Source organism: Asparagus officinalis, chromosome 8 (assembly GCF_001876935.1).
Source record: "Asparagus officinalis chromosome 8, Aspof.V1, whole genome shotgun sequence".
NCBI lineage: Eukaryota > Viridiplantae > Streptophyta > Magnoliopsida > Asparagales > Asparagaceae > Asparagus > Asparagus officinalis.
The window spans coordinates 10,828,385-10,842,525 of record NC_033801.1 but is presented as its reverse complement, the minus strand read 5'-3'; the positions used below and the strand labels follow the sequence as shown (position 1 = coordinate 10,842,525).

The 14,141-nt window shown below is 37.5% G+C and overlaps 1 protein-coding gene across 2 annotated transcripts; it reads right to left on the bottom strand.

Annotated features, from left to right (window-relative positions):
* Positions 2,804-11,031, bottom strand: LOC109819562 (30S ribosomal protein S1 homolog). Of its 2 annotated transcripts, XM_020385318.1 has the most exons (8): positions 10,096-11,029; positions 9,351-9,425; positions 9,200-9,271; positions 8,994-9,074; positions 8,759-8,856; positions 8,391-8,516; positions 3,475-3,523; positions 2,804-3,395 (listed from the first exon to the last, which is right to left on the bottom strand). In XM_020385318.1, exons 1-8 carry the CDS (start codon positions 10,885-10,887, stop codon positions 3,204-3,206), a joined length of 1,485 nt encoding a protein of 494 aa, XP_020240907.1. In that variant the 5' UTR covers positions 10,888-11,029; the 3' UTR covers positions 2,804-3,203. The 2 variants fall into 2 exon arrangements, with proteins under 2 accessions (XP_020240907.1, XP_020240908.1); XM_020385319.1 differs by lacking the exons at positions 2,804-3,395; positions 3,475-3,523 and adding an exon at positions 7,818-8,155 and having other exon boundaries at positions 10,096-11,031.

Here is a 14,141-nt window from a genome sequence, read left to right as displayed (position 1 = left end):
GAGCCATGAGTAAAAGGGCTGAAGCGGGTTGGCAGCTCACTCGGCCTACAGAGTCTAGCGAGCGAGCGAGCGGGCTGGGCTGAGGCTTAAGCCTAAACCTGCGAACAAGCAACACGAGTTAGCTGGCGAGCCTAGCCAGCTTGTCCGTGTAATAACACCATACCCCAATAGGCCAAAGGCCAAAGCCGCTGAGTTGTAACTAATTCGAAAAAAACCAAAAAGATCATGCATGCAAAATAGTAATACCGAGTACAAGGAGTGAATGGGCTCGTGGGAGAAGGACAAGTCGTTTCACATTAAATTCTGGAAGAGGGGACTTTTAGTAGGTTCCCAAAGCAAGAGTCATGATTGGATTTTGAGATTGTGAGAATTTTTTTTGGTATCCTCAAAACGACCATATCACTTCCCTTCACATCACTGGTACTATAGACTGTATCCTATCCCATATCCTACAGCTTTATATATGTATCTTCCTTTAATTGTGGATTTTTGACAGTATTTGTGAGAGGACCTTTTTTGCTGGGCTGAACGTAATGTTTCTCATAAATTGTGAACCATTTTGGACCCAATAGCAGCGGTAGTAGTAGCACATTCGTTGAGATTGTTCTGAATTTGGGTCCCGAATCATTCGCTTCGTGGACCATTGCATATTGTCTTGGAATTTGTAGTGTGTAAAGTTTAGACCTTACCTACACTTGGACGATTTTGTACAAAAGATGGGATTCATTTGATCTTGTGCATTCATTTCTCGAATTTGAATTCTCTTGTTGATTGATGGTATAAATCACAGGGGTAAAAATAATACGGGCTGGTCAGGGGGCCGCTAACTTCTCCGAATATCTCGTTTGGAGTTAGGTTGTTCGTTCCTGCACGTGTAACAACTCGTAAGAGGACGGGGGGCTGGCTCCCCATTTGCTCCTCCTATGATCAAGTTAGCTATGTACTTGAGTGGGAAAGTGAGAATTTCCCTGCTCTCAGAATGCAATGGAATGGGGGAATATGCTGAGAAAATTGCTTACCTTTGCATTTGGAATAGTTTTTTCTTTTATAGCCATGCAGGAGGGGTATTCTAGTGTTTTCCGGCCGAGTCTGAGCTGGCGGTTGAGTTAGCGTCGATTTTACATGTGTCGGTCGTAGAACTGTCACGGAATGGACGCGATCACTTCAGCATTGATGAGATGGAATAGGCGGCGCACGAAGTTGGTGTGGTCCGATGTGTCATAAATAGTGTCAAGGATGGAGAAATAATTGCGCCTGTTAAGCATTTAATGTGTTGTCGACGCGCTGTCAGCGGGGGTTCGAGGCCAAAGTTGTCTTTTGACCTGTATTGAGGGGCGTTGAGAAGTAGCGCCTTTCGAGTCGACCCAGCGGGGTGTCAAATAACTAACCGCAGTGAGTCGTCTTTAACAATAGGGCCGACAAGTGCTGTCGTTCGAGTCGACCTAGGAAGATGTCGACTCGATGAGTCGGCTAGGTCAGGATTCTGGCTGTGAAATAAGAACAGCTTTGGACGGATGCGGAAATGCATTAAATGGGGAAACTGAAAAGTCTTTTCAGATTTAACGTGGCTGACGTCATCACATTTTGACTGTCGCAGCTCCGCTTTTTGGAGATGTCGCTTCGAATTCTGAGAGTTAATCTTGACCGTTGGCCAAATTCTGATCTGGCCGATCAGATTCAGACAGCTGCGGATTCGGCTGTCTATATATAAAGCTGGGGCTAGAGGAATGGTGGTTATTGCTCTTTGAAATCCCTTTTGAGAACTTGAGATCTTTTTTGTCCATCTTCTCCGGCGCTTACTCCCTCATCTACAATGGCATCTGATCCTGTAGATAGATATGCTTTGTTGGCGGGGTCCCACTCCAAAATGACCCAAACGCAAATAAGGACGCTCCACAGGAGATATGACATCCCCCGAGAGTATGAACTGATGGCACTGACAAGGTTGAAGGCAGTCTATGACCACGAACCATATCTGGCTCCACTGTATTTGAAGCACTTGGAGTTTGGCCTACAATTGCCCTAGCACCATTTTCTTCAGCAAGTCTTCACGGCTCTAGGAGTATCACCGATGTAGATGAAGCCGAACGCCATCGCGACCCTGGTTTGGTTCGTGGTGGTCTGCCATTTGCTAGCGATAAAACATCTTTGAGGATCCTAGGCCGTCTAGTGAGTATTAAAGTGAACCAGACCGAGCCCCACTTCCACTTCCAAATGGTGGGCAAGTACAAGCTCATCACCGACCTTCCTGACTCGAACAAGGACTGGAAGAAGAAGTTTGTCTGGATCGTGGGGGACGACTTAGACCTGGAATGCTCGAACTAGCCCGAGATAAGGAGGGAAGCGCTAATGGCCGGCGACCTGCTTGACGCCGAGAGGGATGCGCTAGACCAAATCAAGGCATATGGTGGCTCTCGCCAAGTGGAGCATCTGCTTGACAACTCGGTCTTGCGAGTTGCCAACATCTCTTATTAGGGCGTTTTATAAATCGGGTTAGGATTGGATATGATCCAGTTTTAGTGTTTTTTCGTTTGACATAAAACTAGGTTAAGATTGACCCATTTTTTATATATCAAAATTTGGCCATTAAACCAGCTTTAATTTGAATGACGTGTCTACTACTAATCCAAACTAGAAGATGGTAGGGTTGGACCATGATCGATCCCTTTTGAGCCGATGGCTGAACACACCCTTAGTGTGGCAAAAAAAAGCTTAAAATTAATACTTTTAATCACAATCATTTATTATTTAATAACAATTATTAAATAAATATGAAGGAAAAGTGAAAAAAAGAACAAATTACAAAAGAGGGTAAGTATTTAGATTTTCAAAGTACCCAAACTATCTAAACATTAACACACAATTGTGATTAAAATTAGTAGCCCCTCCACTGCTTTTCCGCACCTTTTGTGTTACCTAATACATGAATAATGAAATAAATACATCTTACATCTTACATTATAAAAATGAGGCAAAAGATGATCCGATCTCAATGAGCAGAGTTGGGAAGCAAAATATTAGGCTCCATCAAAATGGTCTCCCACAATTTGCTTTAAGCCGTCAACATCTCAGCAATTAACTTTCAGCTCTCTCCACCGCCTGCTTGCTTACCTCCTGTTAAGCCGAGAGAAATGCTTTAGCCTTAAGAGCATTATGTATCCAAAGCTCAGTAAATCCCATCAGAACTATAGCACACATAGACATTAATTATCGTCACCGGTATCCAACTCTTTATGTTGTTCAAATTTGAACCATCTCCAATTTGAATAAAGTTTAGCTTCGTCGTCGAATGGAAGCACATCTGTTGGACCCGGATCTGATTTATGAGCCAGGGACACAACTGGCAACTTTTGCCTATACTTTTTTGCCATTTCTTCAGCTTCGGAGAACACTTTCTGATAATAAGAAGCATAAAGGTTGAATGGATACAACCCATGATGGAATTAAATTTGATCGAACACAGCAAAACATTACCTCTTTATCTGAAAGGAATAGGCCATGTTCGCTCTCAAGATCTGCAATGCTGCTCACCACATTAATGCAGAACATAGTGTGAGAGATAGCGCAGTTTATACGGCACTCGTATTTGTAACAAAATATAACCTCCCTTTCCTTTTTTGTGAAGGTCAGATAATAACAATAGAAATTGATAAAACGTTTTCCCACTTGGAAATCATTTTCATCCACGTGAACATGGGCTTGCGTGTATATGGTGTCCCTCTCTCAAATTCAAAAAGCAGTCAAGGATCTGATACTGGGTAACTGTAGTCACCAATACCATCTAGTGAGAGGATTAAATCTGTGCTAAGTGCATACCGATTTTAGATGTTCTTAAAGGAACCATAACCGTTTACGTGTCTATAGAGCTTGATCTCCCAAAAAATAAATGTATCACAGAAGCACAGATGACATAGGAAGGCAAGAACGAGGTCCGTGTTAAACTGATATGTGAAGAAATGATTCTGAAGGTAAACTGATATGTGAAGAAATGATTTTGAAGGTAATGTGGATGTAAGTGGTGAATGCTGCTAAAATGCTCAGTGTTGACAGAAAAAATAGTTTATAGTGGAGAAATGGAAGGTGGCAACCTGCAGTGCAATACACATATAAGCACTTCTGAAAATTGGGTTATAACAAGCATTGCCCCTTCACATATTGTTATGACAAACTCCCCAGGATAAGCTAATATCAATCACACGAGAGCACGAAAAATATCAAGAACACACGAACACAAAGATATGCGTGGTTCGGCTTGTAGCCTACGTCCACGGGCGAAGGAGGAGAAAACTTCACTAAATTGTGAGGAATACAAAGTGGATCTCTCAATCACTCAATCCTAAATAACACCCCATAATCCTAATACAATTCTCAACTAAATAAAATGAACAAAAGAGAAGAATATCAAATAGGCTTCACGAAAAACTCTCTCTTCTTGATTGGTGCTCTGAAGATTAATGAATCTAATTGGCTTGAAAGACTGTTCTTATATAGTCATGAAGATCCCAACTCCTTACTGTCTAAGGAGTAGGAGTTCTAATAGGAATAGAAGTTCACATGTCCTAAATCCCAATAAGAGTCCAAGTAGAAATAAACCTCTAATATGATTGGTTGTGCAAAATCTAATGTAAATAGAACTCTTGATCAAAACAAACCAAGCTAAAAAAAAGGAACTCCTAAAACAATATGGATTTGAGTATTTGAGACAACCTATAACAGATCTCCACATTGACTCAAATGCGTAGAAGATTCCTCACTCCAAAATAAGCTAACTTACTCCACTTCTCCAATAGCCCCGTAGGGCATCTAAGTGCGGCACGTATCGATCAAGTTCAAGCCCGACTTGAACTTGCTAACTGAAAGAAGTCTCCTCAACAAATCGTCTGAATTGTTCGCACGACGATCGTAAATATTAACAAAGTCATCACCTGAAGTAGCTCTTGAATAGCTGAAGGACACAAAATTATCAACCGACAATGCATAAGCTACTGTATCTTCATATCTTCATGGTGGTCGGATATCTCGTCTAAACCGATCTCTACCAATAGTGTATTTCCAAATCACAACTTTCTAACTCCTCATTATGTCCTATAGTGCGCGCTTAATCAACAACTGAAACCGATAACCGTTTCTGATGGAACATAGCAAAGTAACATCACGACTAATAATAATCTTAGGAGACTTCGGATCAGGACACCACAACCTAAAACTCCTAACACTCGATGCATAACTTACGAATATGCACTTCTTCACTCGTGGCTTAAGTTTTCCTTGATTAATATGCACATATGCAGGGCAACCAAATACTCTAAGATTAGAATAACCCGCAGGCTTACCGAACTAAACCTCCTTTGGAGTTTTGCAACTAATAATAATTGATGGCAATCGATTCACTAAGTAACAAGTCGTATTCACTGCTTCCGCCCAGTATTCTTTGCCTAAACCTGCATTGAACATCATACAACGAGCTTTCTCTAATAGAGTTCTGTTCATACGTTCTGTCACTCCATTATGTTGCGACGTGCGAGGAACTGTACAATGTCTAACGATTCCCTCATTCTTACAGAATCATTAAATTCTCCTCTATAAAACTCAAGATCATTATCAGTTCTAAGCCACTTAATCAGCCTCCCAGTCTGCTTCTCAATCAAAGACTTTCACTGCTTGAAAGTCACAAACATCTCATCTTTATGTCTCAAAAAGTAGACCCAAACCTTTCTGGAGTAGTCATCAATGAAGGTCAACAAATATCTAGAACTACCACCCCTCGAGGCAAATTGAGAAGGTTCTCAAAGATCTGAATGAATATAATCCAAAGTACATTTAGTCTGATGCACTGCCGTACTGAAGCTGACTTTTTTCTGCTTCCCAAAGATACAATGCTCCCCGAAGATGCAATACTCCTTGAAGATGCAATGCTCGCGGAATCCTAATTTTTCTGTACCCTGTCCACATAAAAGACACTTCATACTTAACTAGGTCAATCCACGCTCACTCATATGACCAAGTCTCATATACCATAATCTGGTAGTATCAACTCTTGACATCGACGATGCAACTGCAGCCAAGCCGGTAATGGTAGAACCCTGCAAAACATACAAGCTGTCGATATTCTTTCCTTTCATAACCACAAGAGAGCATTTTGTAACAAAAAAACTCCACCTTCACCTGAAAAATTACACCTAATGCTATCAAGAGTGCCCAAAGAGATGATATTCTTTCTTAAACCTGAAACATGCCTAACATCTGTCAAAGTCCTGATGACTCCATCATGCATCTTAATCCGAATTGTGGCTTTCCCAACAGTCTTGCATGAGGCGTTGTTCCCCATAAGAACAACTCCATCATCAATAGCTTCATAAGTGGTGAACCAATCTCGATTAGGACATATATGATAGGAACAATCTGAATCCAAAATCCAATCATTCATGCTCCTGTTTATATCATTTATAGCCAACATAATCATATCTTCAGCGATATCAACTTCAGCAGAGTCCTCCTTTAATTTTTCTTCATACTCTTTTTGTTTATTTTTGTTCTTCAATTTGTAACAATCGATCTTGATGTGCCCTTTATTCTTACAATATTTGCAGATCAGATTCTTGTATTTCGACTAATACATGTTACCTCCAAAGCCTCTTTCTTCCAATCTTCCTTGAACAAACAACCCATCAGCTTTATCGTCACTTTCACTTGTAGTTAACTCTTTGTCGATCTTCTCCTTATTCAATAAGTTCTCTTTAACGTCTTTGATACCAATAGAATCTCGACCGTAAATCATAGTACCTTGAAGTGCTTGTAGGAAGGCGGCAAAGAACACAATTAACAATAGGGCTTGATCTTCATCATTGATCTTTAACATCAATCTTACTCAAATCTGTAATCACAGAATTAAATTCACCAGAATGAGATTTGATGAGTGTTCCTTTCGACATCCGAATTGTGTACAAACGTTTCAAGAGGAGGCAATTAGTGAGCGACTTCGTCAAATACAAATCCTTCAATTTAGATCACAAATCAGCGGCTGTTTTCTCCGTGAGAACTTCTCGCAAAACTTTATTTGTCAAACATAACTGTATTGCTGTGAGAAATCTATCATCAAACTCGTTCTAATCTTCCTCCGTCATAGTAGTCGGTTTCTTCGACTTTTCGAACAAAGTCTTCTTCAATCCACTATGTGTCAACACGACGATCATCCTTACTTGCCAAAGGCTGAAACCGATGTTGTCATCAAACTTCTCGATATCTCACTTCATAGTAGTTGTCATCTTCTCGTCTGATCGATAGTTGAGGGTTATGGTACCAATTTGTTATGACAAACTCCCCAGGATAAGCTAATATCAATCACACGAGAGCACGAAAAATATCAAGAACATACGAACACAAAGATATATGTGGTTCGGCTTGTAGCCTACGTCCACGGACGAATGAGGAGAAAACTTTACTAAATTGTGAGGAATACAAAGTGGATCTCTCAATCACTCAATCCTAAATAACATCCCAAAAGCCTAATACAACTTTCAACTAAATAAAAGGAACAAAAGAGAAGAATATCAAATAGGCTTCACAAATAAACTCTCTTCTTGATTGGTGCTCTGAAGATTGATGAATCTAATTGGCTTGAAAGACTGTTCTTATATAATCTAGAAGATCACAGCTCCTTATTGTCTAAGGAGTAAGAGTTATAATGGGAATAGAAATCCACATGTCCTAAATCCCAATAAGAGTCTAAGTAGAAATAAACCTCTAATATGATTGGTTGTACAAAGTCTAATGTAAGTAGAACTCTTGATCAAAACAAACCAAGCTAAAAAAGGAACTCCCAAAACAATATGGATTTGAGTATTTGAAGCAACCTATAACATATATCTTAAATCAACTTTTTCTGACCAGTTCGTGTCTACATTGGCAATCAATTTAGAAGCCTATTCTATTTTACTAACTCTTCATAATAATGTACGTCTACAATTAATGTTGATAACAACATGATAAATGATAATAAAGCTCCTTGTAAAGTTAATTCTAGCTTCTCATAGCTCAGATTTATTTGAGATTTTCCTGCAGTACCAGATATAAAATTTCTTCACCATCTTCTTGCATAAAATCAAATTGGAATAGATTTTTTCCCCAGCAGTAGCTCTTGTTTTCCACTGAGTGCCTTACATCAAGAATTTTAGCATGTCAAAAGGGAGAGATGGCATTAGGTTCATTACTGATCAAAATTTGTTGATTTTTTATAGCATGTTTCATGATCCTGTTTTCCAATTTTATTTTCAGTCTTTAAATCTTGTCCTTGTTGTCCCAGTATATCAGCAGATTGAATTTAAGGGAAAAGGTAGTTTTTAGGAAGATAAAAAAAAGAGGAAACCACCGACCAGTTCTTTAATACTCACCTTAGTGCAATTTTGTCAGGAAACATTGATTTAACCACAAGAACTTTCAGCTTCTCACCCACTTCCAATACTTCACTTACAGATGGGACACGAGCACGAGTAATATTTGAGATATGTAGCAATCCACTGCAAAAAAGAGTTTCCCAGATATAAAGAAATATCGAGTAAAGAAAAAAGGATCTTTACAGCTTACCACAATCTAAATTTAGAAATTATAGGCAGATATTGAAAAGTTAATAACTTATAGATTGAGGCTAGACAAAATTACAGAGAAATAGTACAATATGCAGTCTACTATGCAACAGGTAACTCGTAGAGCACGGAGAATATGTATGGCCATTATTGTAACTACGTCTCAACATCCTCACCTTCTGTTAGTATCACCAATCCTAATTTGGGCTCCATATTGAAAGATTCTACGAACAGTCCCATCCAAAAGGGTCCCTTCTTTGAGGTTTAACATATCCTACAAGCATTTGTGTATAGGATTATTTGATAATCGGGGGAAATGAAAGCCAATAGAAAAATACTTGTAAGAAAAAACCACAGGATAACTATTCCAATATGATAAAACACAAGGATTGACAAGTATAAAAAACATACCCAGGCCTCTTTCTCACTAATTATTAAGTCATTAGTTGTTTCATCGACCCTTACAATACTCACATACAACTGGCGACCAACCTGAAACAGGAACCAATTCTATGAGCACAAAGATTATAAAGAGTTCATAAACCTAATCACAAAGTACTAAATATATCAAGCTGTACTTAAGATTATTCAGTGAAATAAGAAGGGAATTATCTTACATTTTCCTTTAAATCCATGAAACTATTGACTCTTTTCATCAACTCAGCTTTGGGAAGGAATGCTCGTAGACCCTGAAAGGCAAGTAGGGAATAATTAAATGTCGCAGAGCTGTGTACTTCTGTTATGAGATAATGAACAAAAAATAGTCACCTCTATTCTCGTGAGTAGTCCACCGGTATTCCATTCAAAAATTTTAACCTGAATAGGCTCATTGAGTTGTTTTATCTGCAGTGAAGAAAACACAAACTCATCCATAAGAAAGAAAATTAGATAGGAAGGATTAGTTCTTTCAAGAGTAATAAAGAGCACATGTGTCATGACTAGAATACATCTAACTCAGCCTAGAAAGTAAAAGAAAAGTATATGCAACATGAGGTGGGTATTTCTTTAATTAATTTAGCATTTAGGGGTTGCCAAGTTTTTACAAATTGCAATGCTAGTATCAATTGTATGTAACTGCAATTCTTAATTATAATTGCAATTTCTTGGTGTACTTTTAAATTTTTACAGTTTACAAATTACAACTGCAACTGTCGTTGCAGGTGCTTGTTTTGGGCTTGCTGGACTTTCTGAGCGTTGGCTGCAATATCAATTGTAATTTAAATATTTTTGTTGTTTAGAAGGTTTCACCTTGGACTTACATTCAAATTTGTACAAGACTTTGGTTAGAATTGGAGGCCGCAGTTGCAACTGTATTTATTAGTCGCAATGAAACAAATAGTTGCAACTGTTCCCAAATGTGACAGTGGCATGCAACTACAATTGACAAACCACAAAACCTCTCTAGATAACACGAGTTTATCAACTAACTGTATCAAATGTAGCTAAACATTTCCATTCTCCAAAATGCACATTGAAATAGATCACAACTAGAGATAAGAGTGAAATCGAGAACCTGCCTCACTCGATGCCACGCAACCCTCCGATACATCCTCCTCGATGAAAGCAGCGGCCGACCGCTAAGCGTCCGGCCCAAAACCTCCGCGAAAAGCACAGTCCCCACCTCTACCACCGGCCTCCCCTCTACCTTCTCCCTACTCAAAACCTCCTCGTCCCTCACAACCCCCATTCTCCCCTTCGCCATAAACTCCTCCCTCTCCCTCTCCTTCTCAAGATCACAAAGCAAATAATCCAACTCCGCGCCATACAACGGCATCACCTCCTTCGTCAGCATCGTCCCGAGCAAATCAGCACCCACGTTCACATCCAATTTGTTCTCATTGCCCGAAACAACAACGCCAACAGCAAAATCCCCTCTTTTGGGCTCGTAGTACTTCACACTGACATCGGTCACCTCTTCGAGTTTCGGGCTAATGGGTTGATGGGTATCGGCGAATTCGATGGCTTCGTCATCGGAGTCGGATTCGGATCCGTCGGATTTGAAGAATTTGAGGAAGGGAGCTAGGGCTTCGCTGAAATCTTCAGAGGGGGTTTCAGGCTCTGCGGAATTGGGGTTTTCGGGCTTCTCGGGTTTCGTTAGGAGCTCGAGAGGCTCTGGTTGCTTGCTGAGGTTGAGGGTTTTGTTGGTGGAGTTGGGTTTTGGATCGGGGTTGGCTTTGTTTGAGGAGAGGATTGGGGCTGGGTTTTTGTTGGGTTTTGGGAATTGGGGTCTGAATTGTGAGAAGAATGGTGGAGAGATGCAGAAGGTTGAGTAGCAGGAGAGAAGAGAGTAACAATGGAGTTGCATTTTCTTGCTTTGTTTATTTCTATGAAAAGCGAGGGTTTGAGATTGTTGATATGTATCTCTTCAGTTGGAGTTGGAGCTGGAGCAGGAGCTTTGAGTCTCTGTGAGCTTGGTGACTGTTTTATGCCTGTAAAATTCTTAAGGCTATGGATAGGTGTTTTTTTTTCTCTTTTTCGTCCCCTTCTCTGGGGGTGTGTTCATTCGAGCCTAAGACCCGGTGCCCGGCCCGGAGTGGCCGGGCCCAAACCCACCCTGAGTCTGGGACAAGCCCAGAAAACTCGGGCTGATCGGCCTTCGGGTACGGGCTCAAGTTGTGTGATCCAGACCCGGCCTAGCCTGGTTATTATATTTGTATATATTTTTATATACTAGTATAGTGCACGTGTGTTACACGTGTATTTATTTTTATGTTTATTTTTGTGATGATACTTTCTATGTGTGTAAACTATCCATCTAAATGGTCATCATGAGTAACTTCAAAAATCTCAAATACAAAAAAGTATCAATCACTTGATGTTTGCTAAGAAATTTTACAGGGATAGCAAGTGTAATGGATAATCATGATGCTCATTTAAAGATATATCTATTCTTAAGAAGTTCCCCTTTGAAGATTTTTTTACACATGCATTTAATATGGTTAAAAAAATAATCGGTAAATTATTTTATGCAATGTAAAATTTGTATCACCTCCTCATCAATTAGAATCAACTTTTGTTACTTTCCTTCTCCATTCTTAAAGGAGTCTATAGTATTACGTAAGACACGAACATTTATACTCCATTGTTTCTGATAAAATTTTAACTCACGGATCGGGATGTGGGCTTGATCGTTAATTCCATCTTGATTAGATGACATCCTTCAGGAAAAAGTAATAAAATATACGCATACAAACAAATGTGCTGAAGGATGTCTTTTTCCGAAATACAGTGAAAAAGTATCCTACTACCTTACAAACAAAAACATGCTTTTACTAACAACCTATTTGAATCGCATAATGTTGCTTCCATCTCCTCCTGTTTTTTATTTTTTTATTTAGTAAGATTTGGTTAGATTTTGTAAGATGGAAGTTGTGTATGGATTAGATTTATGTGAGATTTGACTTATAACCGAATTATGTAGTAATAATGACTTGCCAAATAATTATGATTATGAAGTAACAAAATTAACATTAATGAAAAGATAGATGAGCATTTTTTTCGAGTCTATATTCAAATACTCACTATAAAAAAGTATATATCTGCATACAAACGTTTTGATTGTTAAGTCAAGCTACATCCAACTAATAATGATATTAAAATATGTTTTAATTATATATTAATATTTTTAATAATTTAATTTAATTTAGAACAATATATAATTCATTACTATTTATCTAATATTAATAAATAAATTATAAGGTAAATAAAACCTTTTCAAAGTGATTTGTCAGAACATGTAAAGCAAAATAAACTGAATGATCATAAGATTAAAAGACACACACATAAGAAAATGTAGAGCATATCTATTTACTAAATACTAAATCGGCAATTCCTCCTTACACAAGAATAATCTCTCTTTCACTCAAAACCCAAGTAATTGATTATGAACCTTCACACATACACAAAGAAATCCCTTATAACAACTACTAAATTCATAAAATTACACCGTAAGTTGATTTAAAATCTTACAATCTCTGTCTTTAAACGATGATCATCTAGTTGAATTTCACTGCATCTCAATATATTGTTCTCCATCGGCCTCATTTTAGTTTATGTTGAACCTCTCGAGTTGCACATCGGAGTGATCAACTTAGTTCCTCTTAGCATCAATGTATGTGCTCGCTAAAAATGAGGAGGAGTTTGAAGGGAAATGAGGATATATCATATTGAGAAAAAAGATATAGAGGTAGAGGAGAGGCCAAATACAAGAAAATGCTGTAAGATTTGTAATGGGTGGGGCTATAATGAATGAATTAGGAAATGGTGGTTTATATGAGAATGATTAATCAATAAACTTTTATAGGTCATTGCTTATATTATTGACTTTCTTTACGTGCATTACAAAATATATAAAATATATAGATGATAGTATATAAATGAGAAAGAAGTTATGATTATGGGATATGAATGTCTTGATGGAATTAATATAGGTTTAATATTGGGGGTTATAAAAAATAGAAGTTAATACTCATCATGGATAATTAATAGGAGGGTTATGTCATATTAATTTTTATATTTTCTATCATATTGAATGAATAAATATGTATGTGAATTTATATGTGTATGTATGTGAATTTATGTATGTTTGTATGTGTTTATTTATGTATGTATGGATGCATTTGAAGGGTAATTTTAGAAGTCTAAATTTCATTATTACTAAATTAATGTATGATAATAATTTGTAAATGTTATTATCATAAATGTTTTGATTGTTATTATCATGAAAACACGTCTATTCAAATACTCACTTATACCCTCCGAAGGATTTGTTTTTCTATTGTCCATAAATGTCAGTGTGAGTTGTGATATGAAGTAACATAATTAACATTAATGAAAGAGATTAATATGACGATGAGAGGTTACAAAAGTGTAAACAACATAGTCATGATAAAATAAAATTATTTGATTCAACATAGTGTTGGTAAAATAAAATTATTTGGGGTTATGAGTATGCATTTAGTTGGGTTTATAAATGTTATTATCATGTGTTGGTAAAATAAAATTATTTGGGGTTATGAGTATGCATTTAGTTGGGTTTATAAATGTTATTATCATAAACGTTTTGATTGTTATAATCATGGGTTATGAGTATGCATTTAGTTGGGTTTATAAATGTTATTATCATAAACGTTTTGATTGTTATAATCATAAAAACATGTCTATTCAAATACTCACTTATACCCTCTGGAGCATTTTTTTGTCCATAAATGTCAGTGTGAGTTGTGATATGAGGTAAAGGAAGTAACATTAATGAAAGAGATTAATATGATGATGGGAGGTTACAAAAGTGTAAACAACATAGTCATGATAAAATAAAATTATTTGATTCAACATAGTGATGGTAAAATAAAATTATTTGGGGGTTATGAGTATGCATTCAATTGGGGGTTATGTATGTATGCCTATGGTTTATGTATGGATGCATGTATTTTATGTATGTACATATATGTTTGAAAGGACATTTTGGGAAGAAATGTTTTAACATCCTAATCCACTTTTATAATAGTATTAGATAATTATATTATGATATGGTCATTAAGATATATATATATATATATA

Coding starts and splice junctions, on each gene's coding strand:
- LOC109819562 (XM_020385318.1), bottom strand. CDS start 10,887: ATGCAACTCCATTGTTACTCTCTTCTCTCCTGCTACTCAACCTTCTGC. Junction 9,272..9,350: donor GACTACTCACGAGAATAGAG/GTGACTATTTTT, acceptor CTTGCCTTTCAG/GGTCTACGAGCATTCCTTCC. Junction 3,524..8,390: donor CCTGACAAAATTGCACTAAG/GTGAGTATTAAA, acceptor TGTGGTGAGCAG/CATTGCAGATCTTGAGAGCG.